Below are 17281 nucleotides of genomic sequence, written 5' to 3'. Positions count from 1 at the left end.
GGGATGGTCTCTTCTCCGGGGCAACTAGCGACAGGATGAGAGGACACAGTCTTAAGCTGTACCAGGGGAGGTTCAGGTTGGGTATTACGAAGAATTTCTTCACAGAAGAGGCGATTAGACATTGGAATAGATTCCGCAGGGTGGAGTCACCGTCCCTGGAGGTGTTTAAGGAAGGAAAGACTGGATGTGGCACTCAGTGCCATGATGGTGTTGGGTCACACACTGGACTCAGATCCTAGCTGATTCTGTGACTCTGGGGGGTGGGACAGCGACCCGCGCCCGTGTGAGCCCCGTGCGGGCCCCGCTCCGGCCGCTCCCGGCCCTGCCCCGCGCAGTGTCCGGCGGCGGCCGCCGTCGGGGGCGGTGCTGCCGGAAGCAGACGTGTGTTTCGGGAGGAAAGGGAAGCGATGGCGGCGGCCAAGGCCGAGTGGGAGCCGGCGGGGCTGCTGCCCGCCGCGGGGGGCGGCCTGGACTGGGGTGAGCGGGACTGGGGGGGCCGGGGCGGCGCGGGGTTCCCCGGCCGGGTCGGGCCGGCGCTGAGCCCCTTGTCTCTCCCGCAGAGGCGGTGCTGGGCGAGGAGCTGAGCGAGCTGCTGGGCGCCGCGGCCCCGAAGGACGAGCCCGACGTGAGTACCGGGAGGGGACGGGGCCGGCGGGGGCCGGGCTGCCCGTTCGGCCAGGGGGGTGACCCGCGGGGATCCCCCCGGGGCAGCCCGGCAGGAGACCGTGGTTTCCCGGCCTTCACCCTGCGTGAGTCATTGGGATATCGATCGCTTAACAAACCGTGGGTCTCAAGGCCGGAGGCTGAAGGTGTAAAGGGGAGAGTCCAGGGTGAGAGCTGGAGGTGCCGTGCCCAGGCGGTGCCGTGCCCAGGAGGGGCGGTGCTGTCGCTGCCCCAGGGAAGGTGAACCCGCAGGGCAGCGCTGCGGGAGGGGAGAAGCGTGGGCGCGTTACACCTGCATCCACCGGGGCTCGGCTTTACCACCCTGCCTGTTAGATGGCTTCGTGTTTTCTTCTTTACTGTACGATTTTCTCCAAAAACCTTTGCTTGCAACCTTATGCATTAATCCCCGTGTATTTTGCTGTCCAGCTGCACGTACCACTTTTTCTTTCCCGGGGCACCTGTCTCGTAGATTCTCCATTCCATATTCTTCCTCTTGCCTTCTCTGTGCTCACTGTGTCCTGACTCATTTCCAGCACAACCCCTGGGTTATCCAACATAAATCTCAGGTACTAAGAGCCTTCCTACAGGTGTTGTAGAGCCACTGACTGGAGAAAACATTGGAATTGCATGACTGTACAAGGGAAAGGTAGTGCCCGTCAGCAGCTAGGCATTAGTTGCCTGTGTGGAGGCTCTTACTGCACAGCTTGGGCTGTGGGTTTTTGTCATTCTTCCTATCAATGTACTCTGATGAGCTTTCTCTTCATTCTGACTTGTAAGTAGTAGCATCTGGGCAGACTTTTTGAGCCTCCCTTTACAGCCAAGTTGAGAATGTAAGGAAAAGGTACATTTGCAGGATGGTTTTTAGTAAGAAAATCTTTGCCGTGTATTTGTGTGAGTTGGGTATGTCATGTTTGTTTTTTTCATGCAAGTGCTCATAAAATGCCACATTTGCATAGAGAACTGGGACTTACAGATGCACAAGCACAAAAAAATGGAGCAAAACTCCCAATTGTTGTTTTAAAGGTCCCATGATAAATCATATGTGTGAAGTGACTTTAATCTTTTTTTCTTGTTTGTTTTTATTTTTGTTGGAAAAGGAAATTGGAGTCCGTGGCTTTAGAAAATGATGATGTCAGTTTATTCAAATATAGGGAGACCTTATATATACTGTTCATCAAGTCTTAAACAAATCAGTACTTGTGTCTCTTTTCCTTCTGGTAAACCGTCCCTAGTGGTGCTTTTGTTTATAAGATGCTTTGAGATGTAACGATGGAAGGACATTAAATAAATTTTTCAAGGCAGACCTGTGTTTTATTTGAGGTGGTTCAATGAGTGGACTTAGAATTTTTGGTTTAGAAACTACCGATAAGGGTATGATAATTAATGATGGTCTTAAACTGACATGCTCCTTTCCTACAGGTCTAAGGTTTAAAATAAGCCTTGTCTTGTATGTTCCAGTTGAGAAATTCTCCTTTAAGGACTTTTATCTCTGCATGCCTTAAGGCAACTGAAGTGGTAGTTGTATTGTTTTGTTTTGTTTTCTGGAGCTGTAAGAATGTGCACATAATGGTTGGTGGTGTCAATGTATCTTTCTTTTTGTCTTGTCTCTTTTTCTGAACTGTCATTTCAGGAAAATGATCTCTATAACTTTCATTTTGATTTGGATTTGATGTCTTGGGACTCAGACCTTTGGAATATTACAGGCCATGCTTATACAGGTAATTAATCTTCTGTATTTTGCAGGTGTGACTCTTACCCCTCTGCCCCACAAGGGTGAGCTGTTACAACTTAGTGGTAACTTATGTGAAGCTATTCACTTCCCTACAGCTGTGTTATGAGAAGTTGTGCTGTGTAGGGCAGGTACAGCTGGCAAGGACTGCCCTACAAGCTAAGCTGTTTAGTACCTTTAGTTTCACTGTGTTTTCTGCTGTGCTTTGCTTCAGGAATTAAATAGCTGGCGTAGAGCAGTGTGTTCTTTACTGATCTCTCCTTGCTAAAAACTTGTGCAGTAAAATTTCCTTATCTGCCTCTTGCAGATGACAATGTGAAGACAGAACCCTTATCACCAGCCACTTCAAACTGTTCGGTCCCTTCTCCGTCGTCTGTGGACTCTCCAGTGCAGAATGTGCCTGTATGCAGAAACCTCCATGTGATACATATAGCAACAAAAGCCCAGTGATTTACTTTTCGGATCAAATTCGTGGCATAAGAGGAAACATTTTCCAACCCGTGCAAAAGCACCTTTCCTTCAGTGGCGTTTTCTTACCTCTCTGTGACCCATTCGAATAAGAGCATGTTCAGTTCCGTTTCCTCAGTTATGTTTATTAGCCTGGTTGCCAAACAAAATGCCTTCTAAAGGCTTCTGAGTCTAGCAGTTGCTGGCCTCTGCCTTGCATTGCTCTGCTGATGGGCAGAAGTACTTGTTGGGGTTTTTTTTCGTGGTACTTGGCATTGACCAGGATAAAACTGCAGAACAAAACCTTTCTCCTGTTTGCTGCAGCAGCAACACAGAAGTGATGAAAAGTAGATATACTCTGAACTGCTAGTAGACACTTCTTTGTGTTTCTGAAGCATTAATCTCATGTACTTTCTGTGTGCAGGATGATGTGGACTTCAGCTGTAGCTCCCAGATGTCTCCTATCTCTCTCTACAGCAAGAGCTGCAGGAGCCCTGCATCCCCCGAAGGAGATGGGGGGAAGAAGCCTGCTGTCAGCATCTCTTCTCGATCTGGTATGAGAGATAGAGCTACTTTGATCCCATAGATAGTATGTGATTTACTTTGATCCTACAGCTAGTATGTGTGTTGTATATGAATGATTAACTAACAGACTATAGATATCCTGTCATTTCTGACTTGAATTTTTGATCAGATATCTTTATTTTTAACAAATATTATAGATAGGTTAAAAAAAAAACATACCAAAAGCCATTTTATTATTGCTTGAATTCTTTATTTTATGCCTTCTGTTCTGACTTTTTTTTCCTTTTCTAGGAAATAATTCTGTGAGGAACCTGAAGAGGTGTAGTCAGACAGTGTCCAGGCCTTTGATACAGCCCAAACCCCTTTTGCCTGCTGTGCCTGAAGCTCAGGCTAACATTGGCGTCCCAGCTAAAACCATCATTATTCAGACTCTTCCCATGCTTGTACCACTGCCAAAGAGTCAGCCAGTTGTTAACATTCAGCCAGCACCTCCTAAAGGTAGGTGAATTGTCCTGACTGAGCCAGGTCTTGGGGGTAACTTTGTCTGTTCGGGTTGGCTGATAGAATGAAGTGAGGTTTGGTGCATGAAAGGGAAGGGGTAGGAGAAAAAGGGGTCCTACATGCTTGGCTGAAAAAACTTAAGGCTGAGAAGGTGGCCTTACTCTTCTCATAGAGTCCTATGAGAAACAGCCCTTACCTGGGTGTTATTTGGAAAGGAAGACACTGGATTATAATAATTCCATTATTTGGAATGGAAGACAGAGACTGTGCTGAGCTGTGGAGATAAAACTGCTGATTGGGAAAGATCTGTAGGGACCCTCTGCTGTGCTCTGCTTGTGATGTCAGGTGGTGCATAATGTGATTATAGTGTTGTTCTGTTGTAACCAAAGGAAGGTCCAGCAGAATCAGGGTGGCTTGAATGAAGCTGGAAAGCTTGGGGAAAGTGGTAAAAGCTTTTTTTTTTTTGCCCGCATGAAACTGCCATAGGATGGTGGGAACATGAGTTTATGGCTTTTTATCTCTCTAAACAGCATCAAATAGAATGTTGTGAAATCTGCTAAAAACTGAGAGCTGTGTCAGAGGTTAGAAAAGTTCCTTACAGCTGCAAGCTGATGCAAACTAGAGGCAAGTGATTTCCTGTCCCCTGATAGTTCTTCATGCCTGCATAAGCCTAGGTCACAGTCAAAGCATAAGTAATTTCACAGTCCCTTGAGTTTTGTGCAATAAGGTTATTTGGGTGTTAACGAGATGATGAAGGTGTACTTGTGTTTGTAAAATGCCAGTGTGGGACTACTGAACACATTTAACCCAAAATTCATTGTCAAATTAATTAAACGTTTCGTATCCCTCCAACATATACTTTATTCAAGGCAATGTGTCATTAAGAAAAAAATCTAGTCATCCATGAACAATTCCTGAAGTTGCCCTGTAACCGATTTTTGAAGTAGCTTGAGCCTTCATTGCTGAATCCAAAGCCTTATTTCAGTCTCCAGCTGAGGCTGTGGGGACATTGCTTGCGTTGCAGGAATTGTCAGATGCAGTTGCTCGTTTCACCAGCTGATGGCCACAGTCCCTTGCGGTTGAATGCGCGGGCACTGAGGCGTGGAAGGAAAGGGAGACAAATTGTTAAGGGCATGTATCTAGAAATTATTGCAATAGTGAAAAATTTGTCTTCGTTACTAATTGCTCTTCCATCAGGAGTTCAGCCAAATCTGGAGACACTGATGTTTGTTACAAAGTGCCTAAGATTGTTAGACTGCTTAAAACACAGGTCAGCACAGTCAGCGTGACCTAATTCTTATTCCTTCTGATGTTCCAGCTGATAAAATACCATCTGGAATAAGGAATGTTGGGGATAGGGAGTTTTTGGATGTAAGTATAGTAATGTGAAGATCAGCTTCTCCTTTTCCCTGAAGAAAAGTCAGGACAGTAGTTTCTGTGAGACAGTATAGAGGAAATGCTTTTGGGAAAGTATTTCCATGTGATGTTTAAGTGGTGATATGTTTAAAAATTCTATTGTACCACTTCAATAATGAAAACCATAAGGATCTTTTTTCATCCCCTGCATATGACAGGTTGGAGCTACCAGTTTGAAATATCCCATTATCTTCAAAGGAGCATGAGAAATCGTATTTTTACAGTCCCTTTTATAAAAGCTTAAAGGAGAAAGCATGGTCTTAGAGCATCACATCCTTTATACATAAAAAAAATTTGAAATAGTCTCAAATTCACCATTTAAGGTTCTTAAATAGGGTAGTACTAACTCATCGTGTCTTCAAGACTGTGTCTGCAAAAAAAAGGGAGATCTAATCCTGCACCCCATACATAAAAGGTCTTGGCACTAGGTATATTACTTCATTTTTTGCCTTCCAGAAGATCGGGTAAATGCTGTAATACACTGTCGTGCGTTTTGGTTGGAATGCTCCGCTGGAATGTGCTGTTTCTGAAAGCTGGCGAGGTCATCCTGTTACAAAGGATTAAAGAGACGTTAATGTGTTTTCAGACAACAAAATATTACTCAAGCACCTGCTTGAGTTAAATGTAGTTGTTGGACTGAAATTTCTTGGACGTGACTGTTTTTAATTCCATTTCAAAGTCTGTCAAAATTACCTCATTTTTTTCTGCTTGCTTTTCTTTAAACTCTGTTCAGCTTGTGCATAAACTTTCTTGCATAAAACATTTTTTAAAACAAATGGTCTTAGTGTGAATTGAAGTTTTAGCATAAGTTTTGAAAGTGTAACTCACATTGTTCTTTTTTGTTCATCTTCTATCTCTATGCTATTTTGTATTAGTCACTGTAGTATGAGTCAATTCTGTGTAGTAAGTTTTCCATTGAATACAGCAAAAAAGTAGGTATGAACAAAGGGGAGAAGGAGGATTGAGGAAAGCTGGCTAAGTTCTTTGAAAAAGTTGTCCAGAGTGCTTCAAGTGTTAGCAATACTGAAATGAGTAATGTTTATAATAAGTGTTGAATTTTATTAACTTTGAAGAGCTTTTGGGAGAGAGTTTGATTTATTGGATCCCTTTAATATGCGTAATTTTAGTTTGCAGGATGGATTAAGAATCCTGCAAACTTTTAAACTATTTTTTTCTGTTCCTATTCCGTGCAATATACTAGTGGATTTGAGATACATTGTGCAGGGCAGGTGGGGAAGCAAGGCTTTCTACCTCCTCTGTCAGTATGCCCCTACTGTACACCAACGTGTAGACCAAAGTGATGGTGTACAAATCCCTTCCATAGGTGCTGAGCTCTGCTGTTTGTTCTTGTGTTCCAGGTCAATCAGTGGTGCTCCCCCAGCCCTCCGTGGTGCAGCTTCAGGCTTCTGGGGTGCTTCCTGCTTCCCAGCCAGTCATTGCTGTCACTGGAGGGACCACACCACTTCAAAACCACACGGTGAATGCGTTGCCTCCAGCTGCTGGAAATGGCTCGACAAGTGGGAAAATACCAGTGACTAAGCCCTTGCTTCAAGGCAGCACACCAGCAATGGGGCTGGATGTAAGTTCTGACTGTGTGTCATAGCTGATAACCAAGGCTTGGAAACAGCTCTCAGTTACCTATTGTATAATAGGTATTGTGGCATCTAATGGGATAACCAGATCCCTTCAGAGTCTCAGGGAAACTCTAATAGGATTTCTAACGGTAAACAGGGAGTCTGGCAGCTTGGCAGAGAATGGGGATAAGCAGCTTGATATCTGCTGGCCTACCTGGAGTTGCAGACCAAGGATGCAGGCGTAGCAAAAGACAGTGATGATACATTTTTTCCATCATTTTTCTTCTCAAGTGCAAGCTCTCAAGGCCTCTTACATACAGGAAGATATATCTGATTTTTGATTAGTGCTAAACCATTTTTCTAATCCATATAATAAAAACACTCCTTTTGAAATAGATGAATTGGAAATGTCACTGCGTAGTTATTTTTCCATCCCCCTTTATCTCCCCAGATTTTACTTATGATTTTTAGAAACTTCAGGTATTGAGTTTCATATGAGCCTAATCTCTTCAGGCTCCCTTTTGGTCATATACTGTATGAGTAGAAAAGGTGTAAGCTCTCAACAATCCCTATGCAAATAAAGAAGTTTTTCCATAGTAGCTCACAATAAGCAGTAGGTGTAAACAGAAATAGCTTTTGATATGTGTGGGGTTTTTTTTCCCCTTTCAGCTTTGACATCTTAACTAGATAGAGAGCTGGGTGTTAAATTGATTTAGTTCCTAGTAATTTGGAGCTGCTTTGGTTGCATTTTGTTGTCCAAAGAAGGCATAGCTGTGAAAAGTACCAAAGCTTCTTGATTGTGGCTTTTAAACTCTGAGTGTTGTTCTTCAGTGTCATATTCTGAAAGCCATTGTGAGCTGAGGGTCCTATCACGTCTCTCAATGTAAGGGAGAAAACACTGGTGTCCATTCACAGGAATTTTGCTGTATTAGCTTATTAGCAGTGCAGGTCACTGTATGTCAAAGGCATGTGCCTTCAGCTTCTTTGGAGGGATGTTGCTGTACAGTTTCCTCATGTCTGAGAATTGCCACTCGTGCTTGATATTAAATTTTCCTCACTAATCGTGTTTGTGTGGGGGCTGCGTTTTATAATGAAAAATAACGTGCTACAAATAATTCAGGAGACAGAGTGCAATGAAAACTTGATATTGAATTCACGAGAGGCTAACAAAGGTCTGACAGTAGACAGTTAAGAGCACTGCATTTTTAAATGGTATTTGCCTGCTATACAAAGCCAAACTGAAGAGACCTATCAGTAGTCATTTGATTTGAGATTCCCTGTAACCAGGACTAACATGGCACCTTGCCATTGTCTGAATATAAGGGTTAATTGACAAAACCCACTTACTGTCATTTTACTCTATGTACACACCCGTGACAGTCACTAGTCAAATGTGTAGCCGGGTAATGATCAGCTGTTTGTTTCGGAGGATGGTTGCATGGGTATTTCCACCCAAAGCTGTTTTAGGGCAACAGTTTTAGGGCTCGTGAAATACTGCACATTGTACCTGTGTTTGTTGAAACATGAAGGAACAGTTGCAAATGCTCTTCAGCACATGCTGTGAAAAAGGGCTTTGAGAAGGGACAAATGTTTTGGGATTCAGCTGGCGCCAGCAGGGTTAAATCATCTCGCGGCTGCCTCAGACGCCATATGTGGGCTCAGAGCTGCACAGATGTAGCTGTCATTTGAGCTCTGTAACACGTGTTTTTGTTTGCTAATCTGAGCAGATGTTGCGGGATAAAGAGAAACACTGCAGGACTTTCTTTTGGGCTTAGGAGGGATAAGCTGCTGGCTTAACACTCAGCCCTTGCAGTGGGTTATGCTGAGATGGGCCGATAGCAAGCCGTTGGCGTGAGGCCCCTCGTGGTGCATGTCCTGGTGGCACACGTTTGTGCAGCCTGCCAGCCGTGGGGAAGTGCCAGGCTTTCTGTGCAGTCACTCCTCACTGGGAAACAACCTTCCACTGGGAAGCTGAACAAAAGAAACGCTGCCTAAGCAAGCCACTCTTCCGGTTGAAGGAAAGAGGCTCTTAATGAAAAGAAACAGATTGCCTTTCCTGTTGCAGTTAAATGATATGAGGGCATAAACAGTAGGTGTGTGAAGCAGTTCGGTTTGTGTCCTTATAGGGCCTTTTTCTCATGTTTCCACTTTGTAGTGAGAAAGGATTTAATTCTGCCTTCCAGTTATCTTGATAAAAAAATTTCAAAATCTAGAAAAAATTAGATGATGAAAAATTCCTTCAGCATAGGTGTGGATTTCTATTGAAACATTTTTTCTGTGCTGTACATTGTGTAATATTCATATGAAATAAACTCAAGAAAACCCAGAACTTCCATAAGAACAGACAAAAAACTTGTATAGGTTTTGCATTCCTGCACTTGAGATGCATCATTAAAGACAGCAGCTTTTGTAAGCCGAGTTAAGAAGCCAGCCAATGCAAACTTGAAATGATTTGTACTTTCAGCTCTTCATTAACTTTCCCAGTGTTTGTACAGAAAACTCTTTGGAGTGTGAGAGATGTTCTTACTGCCTTGTGCTAAAAGTACAGCTTGCATTGGAATGGAGGTTAAATTTTGCTCATAATTGAGTTTTCTTTGGAAGTAAATTGAGGTAGCAGTGTTTGTTCTTTTTTCCTAAAGTGCATGGCTCTTCGTAAGACCTCTGCAGATAGAGGACAATCTGAATCTAGTTAGTCCTGTTTGAAGCAAGGGTTTGCAGTGAACCTTTCAGTTCTCCATATTTAAAACACTCTTATGTGCTAGTGGTGGTGTAGTTTTTAAAGCTAGGAAGCAGAAATTGCATCGCTGATTACTGTTTGATGTTAAGGCATATGTTTTCCCTCTATGGTCTGTGTTTCCTGAGGACCAGAAGTTACTATTTTGAGTGGAAAATTAATACAATACAACTTAAAAAGTGGAAGGCTGCAAAAGAAGTTAGCAGGGGTGTTTGCTGCGTTTAATCTTGGTTCAGGACTTGTACAAAGCAATGTTGCTCAAGCAGGCTGACTTTATAAATTAGTTCCTCTCTCTTCTGATTATCAAAGTGCTCAAGCAGGGAGCATGTTTATTTTGATGCCAGGCCAGCTGTGTAGTGCTTATTGCTATACCACTTCCACGTTCAAGCATTCTTGCACCATTTCACTCACTCAGCTCTTCCCATTTCCTGCATCAGATTTAGGTGGGATTGGGTGTGTAGTTGAGGCTTATTTCCCAGGAAAAGCCCGACAGGAGCTAGAAGGTTGACCAAAGGCCTTAGATTTTTTAGGGATTGTAAATTAAATTAACTCAAGGATGCAAATATTGGGTTTCACGTAAGCAAGCTTAAGAAATGAGTCAAAATGAAACTGGTGTGGCATAGACTGAAATGCAATTATTGCTCAGAGCACCTTGAATCGGGCTGGGTAGAGCTGCTGTTCCTCCAGCTTCTGGAGGACAGTGAGCAAAGGAGGGCAGTCTGGATGAGATGAACAGTGAGCAAAGGAGGGCAGTCTGGATGAGATGAACAGTGAGCAAAGGAGGGCAGTCTGGATGAGATGAACAGTGAGCAAAGGAGGGCAGTCTAGATGAACACCCTGTGAAATGTAGCTGGCAGTGTCTGGAACAGCGACAGATGTACCTCAGATGTACTCTTTGTGTACAGGCACTGCACTGGTGCTAACACCATGTTTTCTGCAGGGAAGCACGTTGATTTGCCAGACACTTAATTAAAAGCTATCCGGTAATGAATAATCCTAAGCAGGTCTGCAAACAAGAGTGGGTGTAAACAACTTGATCTTCTCTGTTTGACTTCATGATGCAAAACCTCTTTTCAAAAAGAGGAGTGTAACTACTTGTTTGGAATATCTCACAACTCGAGCCAAAGCTGCTGCATGAACTCATTCCTTATTATTTCATCTGTGTACAGTTTAAGTGATCCTGGCCCCAAATTGGTGTGTTCTATACACTGCAGTTCTTGGCTAGCCCGAATGGGGTTTTTTTGTCCAGTTTTTATATGTCTGCAGAAGTTTTTTTTATGTTGAATGTTGTAGTACTTAAAAAATTCAAGACAAAGCTTAGTGTTAATGAAAATATGTTAAAATCTTTTCATTCTCCACTCTGCTAAAGACAGATACTGGAGTAAGTACAAACAGCTACACTTTCACAGACTTTTGTTGGTGGCAGCAGACTAGAAATATAATAAATGATCTTTCTAAAAAGCAATTAGACCAACATGGGGGCAGCCCAGAATGTTAATGCGCTGTAACATGTTTTCTTAGTTTTTGTCACCAGCCTGCAGCATGATGAAGAAGAATGTCATCTTCAAACAGCCTGTAGCCACTTTTTTTTGCAGACACCAAAGCCCTAGAGCAGCACATTGTCTGCGTGCAGGTATATGCAAGGAGGGAGTTGGAAAGCTGTGGTTAAGGTTCTTTACAAAGCCAGGCCTTAGCCAGAGCACACTGTCTGAGTTAGTTAATGTTACTATTCTGTGATTTGTTATTTTTTCCCTAGAATAATACTTCTGGAATAGTTCTCATCTGTTTTTCTTTAACTTTCCTTCTCTGATAAGTACAGGTCACTCCAGTGCGTGTGTTGGCAGCTACTGGAGGATATTCAGGTCTGTGTAAGATAGAGCAGTTGATTATCTTTCAGAGTAATTGTCATCAAGGCACGTCCAGTTGTAGCTTAATAATGAGATGGAAGTCTTCTGTTCTTAATGAAAACAGAGTTGCTGTTGCTAATCTGTGAGGGAGAGAAAATCAACAGAGTAGTGTTTAAACTTAATATTTCAAGTAGTTTTGTACAGTTCTGCAGTATCCATCGTTATCCTTGTCAGCAGCAAGATGCTTTCAGTCTGGGTCATCCCACTCAGTGCAAACCACAGAATGAGTAAGTGGTAAAAGACGATGGAGTGTTCCTGCTTGGGAAAAAAATCAGCCACCAGGACTGTTGGAGGATGGGGAGGGGTTACTTTGAACTGTCCCAGTCTGGTCTTGCAGACTGAATGCCTGCTAGTGCTCTCCTGAAATATATTTGCTGGTTGAACTTCATCCTGAAGCAATCCAGTTTGTGTGCTCTTTCAGAGACTGTTCTGTCATGTGAACCAAAGCACATTAAGTGGAACAATCAGGAAATGTGCATCAAAGCCACTCTCCTGATCTGAATTAAAATGTTAGTGTAGATGCACCCGGAGACTGCATTTAAACTGCCATGTAAGTGCTTGATACACGTAGAATGTGCAATCTGAGGCCAGCAACAGTATTCAAAAGCTCAAAAACGATATAGCATAGCTGGAAAAGGTACATAAGCAGATGTAATCAGTGTGGAAATGGTTTCCATGCAGAATAGACTGTAAAACTGTAGAACTTCCCTGTTAAGAAAGGAGGTGACTGATTGTAGCCTATAAAATGGTGCATGGTAAAGTGAAGGTGAATGACATTCTTGCTGTCTTGCAGACCTGAAGATGCGTATTTTCTGTCTTTGTGATTTGATTGATCAAACTGCTGCTCAAGTATACATTTTGTGTCCCCTATACATAGGAGGTTGAGAATGCAGGAACAAGCAGGCGGTGCAGGGCCCGTTTTTTCATTACCCCTGAGCTACGACTGAGAGGTGTAACCACGTGCTGAACATTTCGGCTCATTTGAAGCACAGCCTGAGAAACCATCTGTGCAGACTTTTGACAAAGTGGAGAAGCAGAAATTATGCATGAAATAGAGGCACTTTTAAACTTGTGAATTGTTGACAGGCCTGTGTATCGTCTGTTCAGGTCAATGTCTTGAGACGGCAGCAGCGCATGATCAAAAACCGTGAGTCGGCCTTCCAGTCACGCAAGAAGAAGAAAGAATACATGTTGGGACTGGAGGCGAGGCTGGAGGCAGCCTTGCTGGAGAATGAGAAACTCAAGAAAGAAAACAGCACACTGAAGAGGCAGCTGGATGAAGTAGTATTAGAGGTAAGAGATTGTGATGAAAGTCTGACTTTATATCAAGACAGTTGTTCAGGTGCAAGGCGCTAGAACAGAATCGTGGAAATGTTGTCTGGAAGACCTTTGGGGATTTCTAGACCAGCCTCCCACTCCAGACATGGCTTTCACCAACTCTGGGTCAGGACACCTGTCACATTACCTGGTTGATTTTTAATTCTTTACCCCATGGTGCTTCTTAAGATTTCACTGAGAAGATAGACGGGGTAGAAGCTGAATATAATGTACAAACAAAAGTTTTGTTTTTAAATAGTCCTGGCATGTATTCATACATAATTAGGCAAATATAAATCTAAAAAGCAAGCATCATTTGGTGTATTTAGCTTCTGACATACATTTGCATATCTGTGCCCCTCTTCTATTGCATGTCTTCTGATTTTTTTCCTGTCTAGAACCAGAAGCTCAAAGTATCATCTCCAAAGAGAAGGACCCTGTGTGTGATGGTGATACTGGCTTTTATAATGCTCAATTATGGCCCACTGAGGTAAGCTGCGTAGAAATTCCTCTTTGCATAGCAAGTTTTCTGTTCTGCAAATTTTGTTTGAATCATTAATACAGGCAGCAGTGTGTTTTAAAGACTGGAGCTTGAAGTCTGACTTCTGTCCTTTATTTTTCTCCTGGTTAAGGGAAGATGTATCTGTATAATGGTTCTTTTTTTGGACTCCTTCTGGCACCGAGAGCTAGATCTTGTACTTTTAATTTCTCTTGGCTTGGCATTTTGTTAATCAATGCAGCCCAGAGCAGTTTGTCTGCTTGATTTATATCTGAAGAGATTAAGAACTGTGTTTAGAATCCTTTTAGGAAAAAAAGTTACAGACTTCGAGAGCTCATCTGGTCGTTTATACCTGTGCTCATTTCAGTACCGATGAGTTGAAGCTGCATTAGTATCCAGTGAGGAAATCCCTCTGTATGTTCCAGTGTTTTGCAGTCCTGACCTTTAGATGTGTCTAGCTGCAATCTCCCTTGTTATTATGAGCCCTGCATTACTTGTCTTCTAGATTTGGTGAAGAGGTTTTTCCCTCTACTTGATTAGTTGAAGTGATAGTCAAAAACCTCTCATTTGAACTGTTATCAGTGGGGCATAGGAACCAGAGAGCAGGAGGGAAATGCTGCATTACTTCCCAAACACTTTAAAATAAAGATCCGTGGAAGAAAGGAGAATAAAAAGCAGTACTTCTTGCACACACTTGTTTATTTAATTTGACTTTGGAACGTAAAGGGTTTTTATACGAAGCAGTTTGCTTTTTCAAGAGGGGATAATGTTTCAGTAGATTCTCAGTCAGCTGTCTCCATTTGTCCTCAAAACCCCTGTCAAACTACAGGAATGGAATGGGATAAATGTGGAGGAAGACTTTGTTTCTGACTGTGCTAAATTTTTAGAATGTTGGTGTTTGTATTTTTAATAATATTAGCAAATCTGCTAAAGCCGAAATTACTTTTGAAGTATTTGCACTTATTGCAGATACTGTGTATCTCAGGCAGTGAAATATAGCTGATAATTTTACTTTGATATGGATAAGGTAGACCATTTCTTAACGCATTTAGGGTCTGTATTATGATGTTTTGACTACCAGGCAGAAAAATCAGCATCCAGAGATTAAGTGATTGATTTTACATCCCATCTGCATTTCAAATGTTACCACTCACTTGAGAGAGACACTTGGTGAGAACTACTAGAATTAGTTATCTTTCTGAAGCTGAGGGAAATTCTAGTTGTCTCTGCATTACAGTGAGGTGATGGAATGCATAAAACTCTTGTTAGTGATAAAAGGCTTGGGAACATGGAGAGATGGATGAGAAGTCTTTTACCACAGTCCTCTAAAGCTCCTGTGGCAGCTTCTCTACCCCCAGGAATGAGTAAGCTGTTGAGTTTGATGGCAAGGCACTTCTGTCAAAGGAGGCTGAAAGGTCAGCTTGTGTTCATATCTTTGCAACAGTCAGTAACTATAGAAATGTGAGAGGGTTAACTTCTTGACATGTTTGACGTTTAATAAAGTAGATAAAGCAAAAAAGAAATCCTTGGATGTCTGGCTGTTCCTGGCCAGTGCAGTAGCTGAGCATGCCAGTGTGACTGCTGTGCCCGAACCAGGTGGTTTGCATCAGTACTGGATTTAGGCAGTGAAGAGAAATGTATTTGCAAACTTGCCTTTTTTTTTTTTTTTCTCCCTAGGAGAATAAATGCTTTGCACTGCAATTAAAATCCTAGACTTTATCAAGGTGGTGTGAATGATTGTGCAATACTCTTTGGAAGACCCAGAATGTGAGCTATACAAACCATTTCTTTAGATTTCACTCCTCCCATACGTGTTTTCTTCCTTTTATAAAGGTGTCACTGAATGGTAGCTCCACAAATGTGATAGTCAGGATTGCTGTTCTGCTTAGTCCTTAACAAGAGGAGCTTCCAGTGTATGTGCTGTTTTTCAGCACCTGCAATTTCTTACAGAAAGAAGTAATTTTTTGTTATAATATCCATGCTAGCTTATAGTTCAGCAAAAGTACTCTTTTCCCCCAAGTTAGCTAACTGTGGAATACCTAATTTCTGTGCAGTGATCGGCTGGAGATAAATATGTTCTGAAACCTTGTGACAGTGTTGCCATTTCTTCTGTGTTGGAAATCATTTAACTTGCACACCTGTGTGGAGGTGTGCCAGCATTCAGGCTCAGGATGTTTTGATTCGGGCATATTAGCAGTGAATAATTCTTCAAAACCAGTGAACCATTGCAAAGGGAGAGTGACATCCAAAAAAAAAGCAAAATCATGGGAAATTCACCCCCTAAATTCTAGAGCAGACTTTGGAATTCCCTTAGCCATCTTTATTGTGAGACGCTTCTCAGGTTCTTAGCTGGAAGTGATAGGATTCTTTGAAGACTTGAGGTAAAACAGAAGGTCAGATATATAGATTTTCTCTTTAGTTATCTATTTCTGTCAGGTCAGAGAAAGAGAAGCAGTTGGATTGTTTTGGGACAGGAATGTGAAGCTGAAGAACAGACAGTCCTGCAAACCCTCCATGGCCTGCAGTGGGTTGATGGAGGTGCAGTGTATGGGCACTCAGCATCCCACAAAAAATCCCATCTGGATGATTGGCTGTGTAGTTAGTTCTGTGTTTTCCTCTGCATTAATGGATGTGTGTTGCACTAATACTGGCTCACACATAATTTTTTTAGATTGGTCTGAAGTCTTGTTGACTGTGTATTTGAGTGGTGAGATGTTTGTGATGTTTCATGGAGGACTCCAAGACTGCTGTTCTGCTGTTTTAGGGTTATGGGAAGCAGTCCAGGATGTGGCAGCCCTTGGCAAACAAGTTTAGCAGATAAAATTATTCTGCTGCCACATTTTTTCATGCTGACAAATATGTGTATGGGTAATCTGTAATATTGAATTTGGGAATATGGGAGTGGGGCCGAAAGTCTAGTAGGGAAGCTGGCCTGTTGACACAAGAAATCTGTTGGAAAATACTGGAGGAAGAGTCTAGTCCAGTCTGCTTAGTTGCCAACAAGCTTTTAAGAACATCCTTCAGTCTTGGACACGGCACCAGGTTATCTAAGAAATGAATGTAAGTGTAATTAAATATAAATTGAATATCAGTGTGAATTGAGGATGTGAAAGTGGCTTGTATGGAGTTAATGGTAACTCTGCATTAGGTTGTACTGTGTTACTAAACTCTGTTGGGTTTGTTGATACTTTATATAGAAAACAGAAACTTTCAGTTATTAAAAGCAGAAGTAATTTAGCAGGAATTGTATTAGTGTAAGTTTCTATTTTATCTGTTTGTTTTACACTAAAAGAAAGGCACCTGGGAATTTCCCATCTGTGTGTCAGTGAACTATTCTGTAATCTTTGTGAATTATTTGGGTTTGGACTTAACATGTATAAAAACCTCCTTTTATTATTATTAAAGAATGATTGGTGAGGTGTACGAAGGGAAAAGGGTATGTTTTGATCCAGCTCCTTGCAGAGGTCACCCCCTTGCCCCAGTCTTGCATACCATGAGGTGCAAGACAGGAACTGGCAATCCAGGGTGTTTGCACGAGAGGCAGTGAGCACACAGACCTTGGCACAGGCAGGGTTGGGAGCTGGGACCACGGCACCTGGAGCAAGGTGTCTGTGGGATCTCCTGCCTTCACATGTGCCTTCTGTGAGAGGCAGGCCAGTCACTGCAGCCGCATTCCCAGCTGGCTTCTGGCACTGAGAAACACCTAGTTTGCTGTGCATTTTTGTTTTACCACTTACTATGTGGAATCTGAACATTTTCAAGTTATTACAGTTCCTAGATGCCTTTTTTTCCCCCTTGTTTAATTTCCACATTTGTGTTAGACGCTGCCTGTATAGTAACCAGATCTGAAAATGTGTTAAACAAGCACAAACAAGGCTGAAACAAATAGAAAACAAGCCCATGTTCTAGTCTAAACAACCTGTGTATTTATTTTGGGAATATTTTTATTTTGATTCTATTCCCCATTTG

At 42.4% G+C, this 17281-nt stretch overlaps 1 protein-coding gene across 2 annotated transcripts in view; it reads left to right on the top strand.

The window, feature by feature from the left end:
- Positions 1-339: 339 nt before the first annotated feature.
- Positions 340-17281, top strand: part of ATF6 (activating transcription factor 6) — a 77808-nt gene continuing 60866 nt past the window's right edge. For both annotated transcript variants that reach the window (XM_064664414.1, XM_064664413.1), the window contains exons 1-9: positions 340-477; positions 561-625; positions 2294-2381; positions 2700-2794; positions 3264-3393; positions 3656-3862; positions 6640-6860; positions 12604-12789; positions 13212-13303. In XM_064664414.1, the coding sequence (XP_064520484.1) occupies positions 408-477; positions 561-625; positions 2294-2381; positions 2700-2794; positions 3264-3393; positions 3656-3862; positions 6640-6860; positions 12604-12789; positions 13212-13303 (1154 nt within the window). In that variant the 5' untranslated portion in view covers positions 340-407. The remainder of the gene's footprint in view (positions 478-560; positions 626-2293; positions 2382-2699; positions 2795-3263; positions 3394-3655; positions 3863-6639; positions 6861-12603; positions 12790-13211; positions 13304-17281) is intronic.

The sequence above is a fragment of the Pseudopipra pipra genome, chromosome 9 (genome assembly GCF_036250125.1).
Source record: "Pseudopipra pipra isolate bDixPip1 chromosome 9, bDixPip1.hap1, whole genome shotgun sequence".
NCBI classification, from domain to species: Eukaryota; Metazoa; Chordata; class Aves; order Passeriformes; family Pipridae; genus Pseudopipra; species Pseudopipra pipra.
The sequence above is the reverse complement of the archived record's forward strand: the minus strand, read 5'-3'. Positions and strand labels throughout refer to the sequence as shown.